General features: G+C 41.4%; 1 protein-coding gene across 2 annotated transcripts in view; it reads left to right on the top strand.

The window, feature by feature from the left end:
* Positions 1-17,013, top strand: part of LOC125460628 (actin-related protein 3B-like) — a 139,450-nt gene that overhangs the window by 82,010 nt on the left and 40,427 nt on the right. Inside the window, exons 7-8 of one of the 2 annotated variants that reach the window (XM_059642133.1) lie at positions 1,423-1,581; positions 13,183-13,326. In XM_059642133.1, the coding sequence (XP_059498116.1) occupies positions 1,423-1,581; positions 13,183-13,326 (303 nt within the window). The remainder of the gene's footprint in view (positions 1-1,422; positions 1,582-13,182; positions 13,327-17,013) is intronic. The other variant, XM_048548279.1, reaches the window with a different exon arrangement.

The following is a 17,013-nucleotide window of genomic DNA, read 5'->3' as shown; positions in this document are numbered from 1 at the left end:
TCAAAGATTACAAAAATTACTTTTAAATAATATTTGCTCATTGAATGTGTGTCTCACTGGCTGGGGTGGGTCAGCGTTTTAACTCATTCCTGACTGACTTTGAGAAAGTGATGGTTGTGGTGTGCCTACTTCTTGAACTGCTGCAGTCTGTGGTGGGGTAGATAAACTCATAGTGCTGTTAGAAAAGACTTCCAGGATTTTGATCCAACAACAGTGAAAGATTGGCAACATAGGGTTGAATCTTAGAATCCCTACAGTGTGGAAACAGGCCCTTCGGCCGAACAAGTCCACACCAACCCTCATAGCATCCCACCGTGATCCATCCTCCTACCATCCACCTAATCTACACCTCCCTGAACACTACGGGCAATTTAGCATGGCCAATCCACCTACTCTGCACATCTTTGGGCTGTGGGAGGAAACCGGAGCCTCCGCAGGAAACCCACGCAGACACGGGAGAATGTGCAAACTCCACACAGACAGTCGCCTGAAGCTGGAATTGACCCCAGGTCCCTGGCGCTGTGAGGCAGCCGTGCTAACCACTGTGCCACCCCTAGATAACAAGGTATAGAGCTGGATGAACACAGCAGGCCAAGCAGCGTTAGAGGAGCAGGAAGGCTGATGTTTCAGACCTAAACCCTTCTTCAAAATTTGTGAAGGGTTGAATCTTACTTTTTTTTTGGATGGTTTTAAGTTTTTCACTGCAAGGCCTGGTGTAATCTCTCACTACATTTTACTAAATATGCCTCATGAACTACAGACCCCACCCCTATGATGCCTCTCTCACCCAATTCTAGCTTCTTCCCTACCATTTACCTATTCTGGAGTAACTTGTTAGTCATTGAATATCAGCTGCAAGACAAGCATCCCTTGCGCCTCTTGGTAATTAAAAGGCCCCGTGCACTCAGTAGAGCAATGGCATTCCGAAGTTGTCCTGATTGGTGATGGGCAGTCATTCTGATGATGTTGGAGAAGAGAAAAATTATGCTATGATTCTTCAATGGAGACCAGGAGGTCCTGATGCCTGGGGAACCAGCAGAGGAGGCCGTGGCATCAGACACCGGCAGCATGGTCTGAGGTCATCATTTGGATTAGTGAGGTCACTATGGTCTGGAGCAACAGCTAGCAGTCTTGCACAGAGGTCATCTCCACTTTATTGGCGTAAGTTCCATGATCTTTTCCCTGCTACCGCACACTCTGTCTCTGCAACTGCATCCGCTCCCAACAAGGTTTATGTGGTGCCACACTCACCTCTACCTGCAACATCTTATCTCACTTGCTTATGTTCTCTCCAACCTTCCATACCACCAACCCTGAATGGAGTCTGCATTGCCTATTCACTCTTCTGGGCCACCTGATCAGTACTAAAAGCAGTGCCAACCACTTTCATCACATTCAATCCCACCCTTTCTCTCATTCCAGGACAAAGTACCCCAGAATAGGATGGAAATAGCTGGCAGGAGTGGAGTGCTGCCTGATGTTAGACTCCTAACTTACTACGAGTACAGATTCTGTCACTCACCTAATAAGACCCAGACTGTTCCTGTGGGGATACTGAGGCAACCATGTCCTGCCAGCTGGGTAAGTACCATTCTTCAGTCCAAGACAACTCTCACAATAACCTCCCTGTCAGTTTCGGTCATTGCACACTACTTTCAGCCATTGGCTGTAAAGGGTCTGTTTCATGCTTTGGGACCTCAGTGGAAAAATGGGCTGTTCTATAAGGAGGTACCTCCTTGACCCCTGGGGAAAGAGTTCCGAGGAAGCAGAAGAAGCATCAGCAAAGCTGATTTCTGTACAACCCAGATCGGATAATGATTCTTTAATGGGAATGTTAGCATTATAACGTTTGGGAGTACAAACTTGTAAGCACCTCACATCTCTTCTCAGGACACTCCAGAATGGCTGGCTCCTCCACCTTCACCCTGTCTGCCTCCCTTTGACCCTTGGGAGTTCAGTCTCTAGTTTGCTTGCAGAGGGCGGTAGGACAGGAAACTGTATTTTAATGAAGTGACATGTGCAATTAATGAAGTTGTTAACAATCAATATCCCCCTTTAATAGACAATTCTTTGCTGCTGAATGAGAATCTCACCTTGACACCTGGAGCTTAATTAAAAGATGCAGTAAGATTAACTTTAAAGCATTGAGGTCTCCCTGAACTTTTGCATGATTCTGTCACATTCCTCACCATCGTCCTCATGGTTTTCAGGTCTCCATAGAATTAGATTCCCTGCAGTGTGGAAACAGGCCCTTCGGCCCAATAAGTCCACACTGCCCTTTGAAGCATCCCACCCAGACCCATCCCCCTATAACCCACATACCCCTGAACGCTACAGGCAATTCAGCATGGCCAATCCACCTAGCCTGCACATCTTTGGACTGTGGGAGGAAACCGGAGCACCCGGAGGAAATCCACGCAGACACGGGGAGAATGTGCAAACTCCACACAGACAGTCACCTGAGGCTGGAATCGAACCCGGGTCCCCGGCGCTATGAGGCAGCAATGCTAACCACTGAGCCACCGTGCCGCCCCGTGAATTCTGTCATCGTTGCAAGTCAGGATTGTATATGGCTGGGATGGAAATTGTTGTAGTGATATTCCCATATATTTGCTGCTGTGTCTTTGACCTATATACAAGGAATAAGGGATGGGACCAGAATTCCCAATCGGAAGCAATATTATTAACCAAACCCTTAATTTTTAAAGAAAATTGTGGTAGATAACTGAGCGGTTTAAAAACAAGTGGAAGGGGTGTTTTGCTCTTCAATTGAACACAAATCTGCATAATGCCATTTGACAGAAAGATTAACTTGTCAATGGGATATGGTTGCCACTTGCCAGCCTGTAATAGTTGCCTATTCCTGAGAACACGGTATGTTGTCGCTTGAAGTGCTGTTGACCTTGGTGTAACCTACTTTGCTTTTTATCTAATCCCACTCGCATTTACTACTTTTGCTTTATTTTGCTCCCTGTATATGCTTTGGCGTAGAATTTAAGTTTATAACTTCTACTCCTTTTTTTAGACTCTAAGTACTTCATGAATTTTTTGCCTGCTCAAGGAAACTTCCGATGAAGAGTTACCAGCCTTGAAACATTAACTGTGCTTTCCTCCTGCAGATGCTACTAGACCTGCTGAGTTTTGCCAGCAGTTTCTGTTTTTGTTAAGGAAACTTGCTACAGGTTGGCCTTCTTACACTGATCACAAATTGCCTATGGAGTGTACTATGCTGAAATTTACAATCACCACAAATTCCAATGCAAAAGCTCACTAACAAATGTCTGTGTGTAAGTGTAATAAATGGTTGGCTCTGCTTGTAATTTGTTGATTGCAAGATTTGGGCCACTACAGCTGCAGTGTACTTATAATGCATTGAATACTATGCACAGTGACAGGAGTCCTGAACAACCAAACTGATGTGGATTGTGTGGAGTTTTTTTGATTGTTGCTGTACCCATCAAAACAAGGGTTGAATTGTTCTTTACAGAGCTGACTTGATGTTTGTAAATTGTGGATGGGCTTTGAAGGTTCAGGAGGTACTCTAAGGCTGTCCTTCACCAAATGGTTATAGGGAGAGCTGTATCTTTGGTAGTGAATAATGGGAGTTTAATTGATTTTTTTTCTTGTCAGATTGTGACTTCTTTCTTTATTACCTATGGCAACCTATGGGTTGTGCTTAGAAATAATGTCATAGAAATGTACAGCACGGAAATAGACTCTTCGGCCCAACGCATCTATGCTGACTAGGTATCCTAAAATAATCAAGTTCCATTTGCCAGCATTTGGCCCATATCCCTCTAAACCCTTCCTATTCATCTTCCCATTCATCCAAATGCCTTTTAAATGTTGTTATTGTACCAACTTCCACCATTACTTCTGGCAGTTCATTTCGTAAATACACCATCCTCTGTGTGAAAAAGTTGACCTTGAGGTCCCTTTTAAACTTTCCCTTCTCGCCTTAAACCTATGCCCTCTCGTTTTAGACTCCCCCAGCCCACGAAAAGACATTGACTGTTTATGCTATCAATGCCCCTCATGATTTTACAAGCTTCCATAATGTCACCCTTCATCTTCCGACACCGCAGGGAAATTAACCCCAGCCTAATCAGGCTCTCCCTATAGCTCAAACATCTTTATAAATCTTTCTTGAACCCTTTCAAGTTTCACAACAACTTTCCTGTAGCAGGGAGACCAGAATTTCATGGAGTATTCCAAAAGTGGCCTAAACAATGCCCTGTACAGCTGCAACATAACCTTCCAACTCCGATACCCAATGCACTGACCAATGAAGGCAAGTGTACAAAATACCTTCTTCACTCCAGAGATAATGGGAACTGCAGATCTTGGAGAATCTGAGATAACAAGGTGTTGAGCTGGATGAACACAGCAGGCCAAGCAGCATCATTGGAGCAGGAAGGCTGATGTTTCGGGCCTAGACCCTTCTCAGAAATCTTTTGGCCTGCTATGTTCATCTAGCTCTACACCTTGTTGTCACTTTCTTCTCTAACTTATCTACCTGTGACTCCACTTTTGAGGAACTGTGAACCTGCACTCAATGTCCCTTTGTTCGACAACATTTGCCAGGACCTTACTATTAAGTGTAGAAGTTCTGCCCTGATTTGCTCTATCAAAATGTAACCCCTCACATTTATTCAGATTAAAAACCATCTGCCACTCCTCGTCCATTAACCTATCTGAGCAAAGTCCTTTTGTATTCTAAGGTAACCTACTTCGATGTCCACTACACCACCGATTTTGATATCATTTGCAAAATTATTAACTATATCTCCTATTTTCACATCTACCTCATTTATATAAATGACAAAAAGTAGTGAGCTAAGAATTTTTAAAAATATTGTCATTTAGGCTAAGAGATTGGCTATTCCACTGGATTACCTATGATTGTTATTGCCTGGGATGAGGATTCAGAACTGGCTGTCTTGTTTAAAGGAAATTTCCTCTATTAATTATATAATTCTTGCCTGGAATGAGTTATATCAGTTACAAGATATTTCTTGATGAGGAAGATTCATTGTGACATTGAGTTGTTTCTTAAATTATATCAGGCTGGCCTTAATTGCTGTATTGGATGTTTATTCCATATAATAATGGCACTGGAAAGGCAAATTTCCTGATAATTGTTTTCATCTTGCACACCATTTTTAAAAAAATTTACTCAGTTTTTATCACATTGTTGCTTGTTGGCCCTTACTGTGTGCAAATTAGCTGTCTTGTTTCCCACATTACAAAAGGGACTAATTCAGGAAAATATTTCTCCTTGGCTGTCAAGCATTTTATAACACCCTGACTGGGGCATGTAAGGTGCTGATTAAATGAAAGTCTTTCTTTATTTTTCTAATGTGAACTTGTGTCTTCAATTTCTGCTTGTATTGTCGAATTTGATCTAGGAACTTAAGAAATAGAGCAGGAGAAGACCATAGGGTCAGTGGAGTCTGCTCCCCAGCAATCAGTATAATCATGACTGATCTTCAGTTTCAACTTCTGTTTCCTGCCTGCTCCCTAAACCCCTTGATTACACAAGAGATCTATTTCATACGATCTTGCATGCCTCCTGAGACTTTTTTTTTGCCTTCCCGGGCTGTAAAGCCAATTAATGTCTTCAATGATAATGGGAACTGCAGATGCTGGAGATTCCAAGATAATAAAATGTGAGGCTGGACGAACACAGCAGGCCAAGCAGCATCTCAGGAGCACAAAAGCTGACGTTTCGGGCCTAGACCCTCTCTGATGAAGGGTCTAGGCCCGAAACGTCAGCTTTTGTGCTCCTGAGATGCTGCTTGGCCTGCTGTGTTCGTCCAGCCTCACATTTTATTATAATGTCTTCAATCTTTTCTTAAAACTTGCCCTTAAAGTTAGGAGTTAGCCTTCAGGTACATCCCTATACTGCTTCCAGTTTTTGAATGTGTCTGTTTAATTTTACGATTTTGAATGGACTTGTTGAGGTTCAGTTAGCTTCGAGCACTGTAAAGTTTTGATCATTAACTTATTTGCCTTTTTGACTGTTGCTTTGACTATACAACTCTTTATCTTATTATTTTAGTGTACTCAATGTTAAAGTTGTCAAACAAAAGCAGACTAGCAATGAACACCTTTCATAACTTTAGGATGATCCACAATACTTTATAGAACTCTACGTTTGAAGTATAGTTGCTGCTGTAAATAAGGGAATTGACAAAATTGTTTTTATCTGCCATGTTTAAAGAGCAAATGTTGACAAACATGTCACTTTCTTTCAGCTTCATTCTTTCTATCAACATAATAAATGGAATTTGTGCACTACCCATTTTGCTTTCCTATGTAAACTGCTAAACGTTTAACCTCATTAAATTTGATCTGATTTTGATCTGACAGCTACTTACCTATCTTGCTTATTGAACTTGTTCTGGTGTTTGGCGCTGCTCCTTCCAGTTCCTTTGCCCTTTTTAGTTGACTTCATCTATAAATATGGACAGTTTTCGTTGTGAGATTCATTGCATATTCCAATATGTAAACTGGGACAAAAGATGTGGCCCCAGCACTTGGGTATCCTATTTCTGTCATGACTACTTGAATAAATACTCAGTGTTTTTGTCTCTTCAAGCAGTTTCTCACCTGCTTTTGTGAAATTCTGTTCGTTGTCAGAGAGTGCGCAGTGATTTCTTGGCCCCCAAAAAATAGGAAAGCGGTGAAAAAAAGATAGGCTGAATGTTCTGTTCTCAGTTCTTAGTAATAACTGGACAAGTCAGATTCTGGCATGAAACCTGGCTATTTTGACATAAAACCAAAGAAACTAGTTTCTGGCCTTTTGCAAACAAAAACAAGTCATCTTCACAGAACAGAAACCAAAATCTCATTTACCTGTACTTAGGATTTAACTCAACTCACCAAATAATAATAAAACAAATAATTGTAGATGCTGAAAATATGAAACAAAAACCAAAATTGCTGGAGGAACTCAGCAGTTCTGACAGCATCTGTGGAGAGAAGCTCAGCAAGTCTGGCAGCATTTGTTTTTGACCCAAATAGCATTGGACCAAATTTTCCAAGAATAGCAACCTTGCGCAGAATGCTGTTCTAGCCCTGTTTTTTATGAAGCAAAGGAGCTCCACATTTCAGACAGGATGTTTTGATCAGGCTTCTTCAGAAATGTGGAACCATACATACATTCTTGAATTGTAGAACTGATGGGATGGAGGCTGCCCCTAGTCATAGCAGTCAGCATCATATTCTGAAATAGCTGCTGTCAAACGTAAATAGATAGGTTAACTGTGATGTTAGGATGCAGGGAGGGTAGGATACAAGATGGTAGGGTGCTTGGTGCCAAAGCATGCCAATCAGTCAGGTCTGTCCGGTGGGAGGGGAAGGGGAGTCAGTGCCGAGGGGAGCTGGTGAAGGGGGTCAGGTCCCAATAGTGTATTGTTTCAGGGGCTGGGTGTGTTATTGATCTGGGGCAGTGTTGTTGGGAGTGTGTGAGGTTTCGTATGGAGTCTGTTGAATAGTCACTCAAGAGTTATACTATGTAATTAATAATCTAATTTTTTCATGAGTAACTGTTTACGTAATTTCTTCAGAACCCTATGAATTCTCTGACTAAATGGAGACATTTGGAGGGTTCCAAGTGTTGAAGAATTGTGAAGTGAAATCTCCAATTTTCATGGGCAATCACTTCGAAGTCTGCTGCACTGGGGATTCTGGAGAGTCCTCGTGCAACTCCCGTATATGCTGGAATAACCACTGTCTGGCTGTCAGAAAATCTGGGCCGATGAACCTTCATTGCAGTAAGGGGTTAAGATAAAGTGTGTTTAAAACTTCTTTAAAGTTTAGAGAAATGTTATGTAGGCAGTAAGTGACTGAAAATTGATGGGAGGAGGTGTTAGATGATTACAACTGATGTGTAAATGGAATATAAATGTGTATAGGTCAGTGAAGAGGCAAGAGTTCATTCACAGGGCAGGCTGCTGAAAAGATGTTTTCACATTAACTGCTGATGAATAGGACACTTTGCTTACCCATTTGTATTTTTCACATGAATAAACTCTTGGTGTAATTACCGACACAAAATGCTAAAAGGTATGGAATGTCTTTTTTATTGAACCACAGGGGAGAATAGTTATTTGGCATGATTGAAATACAATAGACCAGGCAAATCAAGTACAATGAGGAAAGAAACAGATCACTAAAAGTATGGAAAAATGAGAGGAGGTCTTGTGCTGTCATTAGGATTTGAGTAGTTTGATGCTAGAGAAATAGCACCTTCCAGTTTCCCCAAAATCTGTGCCAGAAATTGAACCAGAAACAGTTAGATTGTAGCAAACAAATGTTGCCACATAAAGTCCAGTAGAGTGTCACTTTGAAGATAGTGACAACTTACACATCAATGAAAGTTGAGGTAAAATTGTGATGCTCCAGATCAAGATCCAATCAGAAGTACTTCTGACATGGTAAATCTAATAAAATCTCTGTGAAGAGCATAAGATGTAGGAGTAAAAGTAGGCTATTTGACCAATCGAGTCCGCTTTGTCATTCAATGAAATCATGGTTGATATGATCATCATAGATCACTGAATCCCTACAGTGTGGAAACAGGCCCTTCAGCCCAACAAGTCCACACCGACCCTTAGAACATCTCACCCATACCCATCCACCTACACCACACCTAATCTACACGTCCCAGAACACTATGGGGCAATTTAGCATGGCCAATCCACCCAACCTGAATATCTTTGAGCTGTGGGAGGAAACTGGAGCACCTGAAAGAAAAGCATGCTGATACAGGAACAATGTGCAAACTCCATGCAGGCATTTGCCCAAGGGTGGAATCAAACCTGGGTCCCTGGCGCTGTGAGGCAGCAGTGCTAACCACTGAGCCACCGTGCTGTCCCAATCTCAAGTCCATTTGCCTGCCTTTCCCCCATAACCCATGATTCCCTTAATGATTAAAAATCGCTAGGTCTCATCCTTAAATACATATAACAACCTATTCTCTACAATCCTTTGCAGTAAAGAATTCCAAAGATTCACTACCATCTGACAGAAGAAACTTTCCTCATCTCTGTCCTAACTGGGTAACTGTTTACTCTGAGATTATGCACTCTGGCCCTAGACTCTCCCACAAATTGAAGAAACCTCTTGTTAATATATGAAACAAACAGCAGGATGCCAGCACTGAGCTTTGCAGAACATCACTTGAAACAACTTTCCATTTGCAAAGCAAGCTATTGACCATTACCCTTTGTTACCTGTTATTAAGCAATTTTGGATCTAATTTGACATGTTTTCCTTTATCCCATGGGGTTTTACGTTTTTGACCAGTCTGCCATGCGGGATCTTGTTTAAATGCATTACTGAAATCAATGTATACAACATCCACGGCACTATCCTCATTGATTTCCAGGATGTTGCCTGGAATGGAGGGAAGGTCTTACGAGGAAAGCTTGAGAGAGCTAGGGCTTTTCTCTTCAGAACGATGAAGGATGAGAGGTGACTTGATAGAGGTGTACGAAATGATCAGACGTATAGATAGAGTAGACAGCCAGAGACTTTTTCCTAGGGTGGAGGTAGCTAGTACAAGGGGACGTAGTTTTGAAGTGAGTGAAGATAGATACAGGGGAGACGCCAGAAGTAGGATCTTTACTCAGAGTGGTATGGGTGTAGAATGCATTGCCGGAGAGGGTAGTGGAGTCAGCCTCATTAGGGGCATTTAAATAGCTATTAGATAGGCATATGGATGATTGTATAAGGTAGGGGTGGAGGTTAGACAGACCTTAAGATTAGGGTAAAAGTTCGTCACAACATTGTGGGCCGATGAGCCTGTACTGTGCTGTACTGTTCTATGTTCTATGATTCTTCTTGTTACTACCTCAAAGTATTCAATTAAATTTGTAAGGTATGACATTTCCTCGATGAAGCCATGCTGACTGTACCTGACTGGTCCATGATTTTCTAAGTGACAGTTTATCTGATCTGAGGATTGATCCTAACAATTTATCTGCCATTGAAGTAAGACTAACTGGCCTAAAATTGTTCGACATTTCCTTTGCGTCCTTTTAAACAATAGAATCACATTTCCATTCCTCCAGTCCTCCGGCACCTCACCTGTGTTTAGTGAAGAACATGGGAAGGTTTAAACTAGTGTGGCAAGAGGTAGAAACCAAAACAATGGGTCAGCATGTGGAGGATTGACGAGAAGATAGAGGTAAAGTCAAGTAAATCTAACAGGAAGAATAAACAGGGCCTGGTGAATGAACATGGTCACAGTCTGAAGTGTACTTTTTTCAATGTAAAGGGTTTAACAGGTAGGACTGATGACCTTAGAGCCTAGACTAGTACATTGAACAATGACATTGTAGTTGCTACAGAAACTTAGTTGAGAGAATGGCAGGACTGACAGTTCAAAGTTACAGGGTTTAAATGTTTCAAGTGAGTTAGAGAAGTAAAAGGAGTGGGGGAAGCTGTATTATTATGAAGGAGAATGCCACAGCTGCAGCAGGGGTCATCCAAAGAAGCCATATGGGTAGAACTCAGGAATAAGAAAGGTGCAATCATGATCATAAGGTTATACCATAGGCCTGCCAATAGCCTGCAGAGCCAGAGGAAAGAATTTTGTAAGCAGATCATAGAAAGAGTAAAAATAGTAAAAGCAGCAGGGTTGTTGTGAGTTTTAACTTTCCCAATATTGACTGAGACTCCCTTAATCTCAGGGTCTTAGATGGGCTAGAATTTATTGTGCATCAGTAAGGCTTCAAACTATCTCCTTTTTCTCTAAGACCAATCACTCTTTCGCATGCGCACACAGTTTCTCTGTTTTGGTCTGATTAGTTCTCTCCTGATTTTCTGCTGAATTCCAAATATGTCCTCCATCTTCTAATATTATTAAAGATTTGGACAAAATTGCATTTCAACCATACAGAGAATTGAGGTAATAGATGTCATGTGTACAAATTAAGGATAATAAATAAATTCAAAAGCCTATTGTTTGTTAAAGGAACAATACAAGTTCTTAGACAGTAGGAACTGCAGATGATGGAGAATCTGAGATAACAAGGCATAGAGCTGGATGAACACAGCAGGCCTAGCAGCATCAGAGGAGCAGGAAGGCTGACGTTTCGGTCCAAGGGTCTAGACCCGAAATGTCAACCTTCCTGCTCCTCTGTTGCTGCTTGGCCTGCGATGTTCATCTAGCTCTACACCCTATAAAAGTTGTAATTTAGTTGGAGTCTGGCTCATTAGACATGCTTCAAGGAAATTCTGGAGATAGATGGGCTGGAAATTCTTTGCGCTGTTGCTGACTCTTTGCTTTACCTTGTGGTTTTATTCAATCTTTGTTAAGAACCTTGAACTAAGGAATCTTGTACTGTATTTTGCTGAGTCCTTCCTCCTGAAAAGATCAGTCTCAAAACCCAAACAGGGCATCACTTCCTCTTAAAATCTTGACGGTGGGAATTTTATTTTCTTTTGGGCACGATAGGTCTCCATTTTGCACTTCAGTTCCTCAGTGAAAAATAGGAACTGCCTTCATCATATTGTGAGCACGTGTAAGAAAAATATAACGTCATTGGTATATGTTCAAAATCTGTTTCTTCCTTCTTTATTACTCTGATCAATTCTGACTTGCACAAAAGATTGGCACAGGATGAAAGATCCATGACTGCTGCCAGAACATTAAATATGGACTTGAATACTGTTTTAATTGTCACTACAGATCTGTGAATATTAAAGCAATGAAACTCTTTACGGTTGGCAAAAGTGGCAGACTGGTAAAGGGAAACAACACCAATAACCTTCTCATCCTGCTTCTCTCTATACATAGGAAAGAAGTTGTCAGTGTTTCTTAATGACTAGATAGCCTCTTGATATCCTGAATCAATTAGACTATGAGCTTTGAAATGATGGCACTGGTTGTCACTTGAACAGACTGACTGCCAATAATATTTGGGGATCACAATGTGTTTGACATCAGGATGGTCCATGTTGGGATGTAGCCATTTCTAATTATAATACCACCATTCTCAGTAGCAACCTGGGAAATGGAGTTTATGCATGTGGTTCAAGGCTTTCAAATGCTGTCATCCATGGGAAAAGCTTTGCAGGCAGGGTGTTTGCTGCTCCGAAGTCTAGCTTCTTAGTGTTCTTGAACTTAAATAAGCCCTCCATTTTAAGGTGCCACTGCAGACTTAAAATAAGACTGTCTAATTTCCTGCCTCTGAGTCAGAGATGCTGGTTGAGGTGTACTTCTCATGCCAACCAGGGAGGGGAGTAGATTTTGACATTGTGTTGTTGTAATAAGGGCTCCAAACCTTGTGCTGTAGCTTCTCCAACTTTGCTGTCATCAGATAGGAGGCTATGCCAACTATGGGGCTTTTCTTTGAGTTTAGAGGAGATTTCATAGAGATTTTCCAGTCATGAGGATTTAGAGTAGATGGGGGTGATGGGAAAGCAGCTCCCATTGGTTTGAAGGTGATAGTCAGAAGATACAAATTTCAGGTGATTGATAAAGGAACCAGAGAGAAGTTGAGGGAAAGTATTTTTATGCAGCAAGTGTTTGGGATGAGGAGTGTGCAAAACTAGCTCAAACGTGGGTTTCAAAAGAAAGAAATTCTGCACAGTATTCCCAAAAGTACAATTCAGCAATGGAGAACTGAATCAGTTTTGTTCTCTGATATGATTTTCCAATTCTTGGCACTATCATTGGCAAGCTATCTTTAAAGCTGAAGATTTTCTATGGTATTGGGGCAATAGGAAGATAACAGTAGTGAAAGGAAAAGAGGGATTTGAAGAGGAAGAGGCATGACTGGAATATAAGGATGAAAATCTTGGAGTGTTGTCTGATTATTTGCAAAGATTGAGTTTTTATGAAGAACATTCCTTCAGAAGATGAATGAAATGAGTTGAAAATTTTATGACCAGCTTAGCTATAAGACCTGCATAAGAAATGGAAGCAATTAAATGGCACTTTTTTTCTCAACAACTCCAAATAGCATTGTTGTAGTGATATGTATTTGATATCAATTCCTTGAACAATAGAATAATCTAATTGATCTTGACCCTCTCAAATTTATTTATTCACATACTGATCAGATGAAATAAATTGCCTTATACATTAAGATGCAATAAATGAAATCAATGGATTTATTTCATAAGTTTTCCTTCTTTCTTTCCTGGCATTTTACAAAAACCCCATAGGCCGAAGGTTATGTCATTGGAAGCTGCATTAAACATATCCCAGTTGCAGGTCGGGATATTACGTTCTTCATTCAACAGCTCTTGAGGGAAAGGGAAATCGGGATACCACCTGAACAATCCCTGGAGACTGCGAAGATCATCAAGGTAGGATTCCAGAATAAATACTCTCTTTATATCTCTCTGATATCCTGGGCCATTCTTCCACCACCTCCAATACCTGCTCCTTGTCCCTTCACTATTACTGATGGAAGTGCCAATGGTGCAACACCCACCCATTCATTTCTACCCATTCGGCCCCAAGCACACTTCCCTGGTGAAGCGTTGATTTATTTTTATTAATTACTATGATATAATATTTTGTTATATTCTTAAAATGTTGTTACTGCTGGAGAAGTCAGGTGTCAGAATTTAATCTGGCTGGACATTTTTTTTTCTAATTTAACATGGTAGCCTTTTATTGAAACACAAGCACTCCAGGCTGCAGATTGGTTTTAAAAATTAAACAGAAGTTTATTATACAAAACAATGAAACAGAAAATACAATTTGAGAGACATCAAAACACCCAGAAATAAAACTCCACTTAACCCCTCCAATCCCATGGTTTCACAGTTACTTTTAGTCAAAACCAAGGTAATTTTCCTTCCCTACTCAATCTGTAGTTTTGACTTAACTGCTTTATCCTTCATTCCTGCCGTGGTGAGCTATGAAGCCTTTTCCTTGAATCCTCAAAACAGTTGAGATCTTAGACATTGCTATTATTAAGAAATTAAACTTGTAGCATTCCAATCAATAATGAGTTGGACATAACACTTGAGGCTAAAGGGATCAGAGGAATGACGGAAAAACAGGAGTAGGCTATTGAGTTGGAAGATAAGCAGTGGTCATAAATGAATGACAGTGGATCAAGCTTGAAAGGCTGAATGGCTTACTCCTATTCCTATTTTATCTATTTCTATGTATCATAGTTTTACAAATTAATTTCTTTCCCTAAGATAACTTAATCTCTTGTTGCTGTTTTTCTAGGAGAGACCATACTGGTTTCTGACTCTGGTCGGATCTCCTTTGAACTGACCTGCTATTTTCCAGTATCTGGGAAAAAAAATCAAACTTAATTATCTTTAACCTAAAAGCAAGCTAATGTCTTTCAATCTCTCTCTTGTTATGTAAATAAACCACCATTAACACTCTCAGAGGCCTTTACTCAATCTGCTGTTTGCATGCAAAATTATAGTTCTACAAAAATGGACAAAGTAATTACAATTCATAAATATAGACCAGCAGTTGTATGACACTAGTTTGAAATCTAAGCTCCAAAAAAGGTATAAATTACATACTGTTTATAATACGTCCCCCCACAAAGAAAAATAAAAATGTATTTTCAACAGGCATTTTCATTTATCATTATCATTTTTAATACTATTTCTATGTCACAATAACAATTAAACATACAATAGGTTTCATGGCAACCATATTTTATATAAGTCTGTTTGCATTAGCACTCTGTTTCCTCTTAAAACATCTGCTTTGTCATTTCCAGGCATGAATGATGGTGTTGTCTTTAAAACAATATCCTTACAGACTTAATCCAGATAAATTAGTTTAAATGTGGGAAGAGATTAAGTTCAAGTTCCATTGAAACAATTGTAAATTCTTGTCCTGAAATTTCTTCAAAAAAAAATCAAAGGATTGTGGTCCTATAATTAGGTTTCTTCCACATGAGGTATATTACAAAATGATGTAGAACCAATGCAGTAAATTAAATTTGCTAATATCATTTTAGCAAGTCAATTTTGGTGACAAATCATGCAAATACATAGAAACATAGTAGATAGGAGCAGGAGGAGGTCATTCAGCCCTTTGAGTCTGCTCTGCCATTCTTCAGGTTCCACAGGTTCACCACTGTCTGTATGAAGAAGTGTCTCCTCATCTCCATCCTAAATGGTCTACCCTTAATCCTCATACTGTGACCCCTGGTTCTGGACACACCCACCATCAGGAACATCCTCCCCTGCATCTACCCTGTCTAGTCCTGTTAGAACTTTATATGTCTCATGATACCCCCTCTCATTTGTGTGAACCTCACTGAGAACAATCCTCACCTATTCAATCTCTCATCATACATCAGGCCTGCCATTCCTGGAATTAGCCTGGCAAACTTTTGCTACGCTCCCTTGGGAGCAAGAGCATCCTTCCTCAGAAAAGGAGACCAAAACTGCACACAATATTCTAGGTGTGGCCTCACAAAGGCCCTGTAGAACTGCACCAACACACCCCTGCTCCTGTACTTGAAACCTCTTGCAATGGAGGCCAACATATCGTTTGCCTTGTTTACCACCTGCACCTGTAAGCTTACCTTCAGCGACTGGTAAACAAGGACACCCAGGTCTCACTGCATACTCCCCTCTCCCAGTTTACATCCAATTCTTTCAATATAGTCCTCCAATGTTGGAATAGGAATGAGTCCAATTTTGTTACTGGGTTGATTTTGCAATAGTAAACACAGAATCTTCCGCCTCCGCCGCATCTGCTCCCACGATAAGACATCCCGCACATCCCAGATGTCCAAGTTCTTCAAGGACCGCAACTTTCCCCCCACAGTGATCGAGAACGCCATTGACTGCGTCTCCCGTATTTCCCGCCACACATCCCTCACACCCCGCCCCCGCCACAACCGCCCTAAGAGGATCCCCCTCGTTCTCACACACCACCCCACCAACCTCCGGATACAACGCATCATCCTCCGACACTTCCGCCATTTACAATCCGACCCCACCACCCAAGACAGTTCGCAAAAAACAACTGCACCTCCCAGTCGCAAACCATTTCAACTCCCCCTCCCATTCTTTAGATGACATGTCCATCATGGGCCTCCTGCAGTGCCACAATGATGCCACCCGAAGGTTGCAGGAACAGCAACTCATATTCCGCTTGGGAACTCTGCAGCCCAATGGTATCAATGTGGGCTTCACCAGCTTCAAAATCTCGCCTTCCCCCGCCGCATCCCAAAACCAGCCCAGTTCATCCCCTCCCCCCACTGCACCACACAACCAGCCCAGCTCGACCCCTCCACCCACTGCATCCCAAAACCAGTCCAACCTGTCTCTGCCTCCCTAACCTGTTCTTCCTCTCACCCATCCCTTCCTCCCACCCCAAGCCGCACCCCCATCTACCTACTAACCTCATCCCACCTCCCTGACCTGTCCGTCTTCCTTGGACTGACCTATCCCCTCCCGACCTCTCCACCTATACTCTCTCCACCTATCTTCTTTACTCTCCATCTTCGGTCCGCCTCCCCCTCTCGCCCTATTTATTCCAGTTCCCTCTCCCCATCCCCCTCTCTGATGAAGGGTCTAGGCCCGAAACGTCAGCTTTTGTGCTCCTGACATGCTGCTTGGCCTGCTGTGTTCATCCAGCCTCACATTTTATTATCTTGGATTCTCCAGCATCTGCAGTTCCCATTATCTTTGTGACCTATCTTGCTTCTTCACCATCGTAACAGATGAACTTCCTCTGCTGTGATTCGGTTCAATAATGCCTTTGTCTGTCATGAAATTAATCTCTTCCCACATGCAAACTAGGTTTCTCTGGATTAAGCTCGTAAGAATGTTATTTTATAGGTAATGTAGCTCCTATGTTGGCATCATGAACAGCTGAGTATGTTTTTCTTGACCCATTTGCACAAATCAATTTATGAGTCTGTTATAGCCTTTGCAAATCATTTCAACAATTTTCTGAGAAGAAAATATTATCGAGTTTGATTGTTAGAAGATCAATTTATAAAATTTGAATTTCTCATTCATTTTCCAATTGTTCTGATATATTTATTTCAT

The sequence above is a fragment of the Stegostoma tigrinum genome, chromosome 2, assembly GCF_030684315.1.
Source record: "Stegostoma tigrinum isolate sSteTig4 chromosome 2, sSteTig4.hap1, whole genome shotgun sequence".
Taxonomy (NCBI): Eukaryota; Metazoa; Chordata; class Chondrichthyes; order Orectolobiformes; family Stegostomatidae; genus Stegostoma; species Stegostoma tigrinum.
Note: the sequence above shows the minus strand (reverse complement) of the source record. Positions and strands in the feature narration are given on the sequence as shown.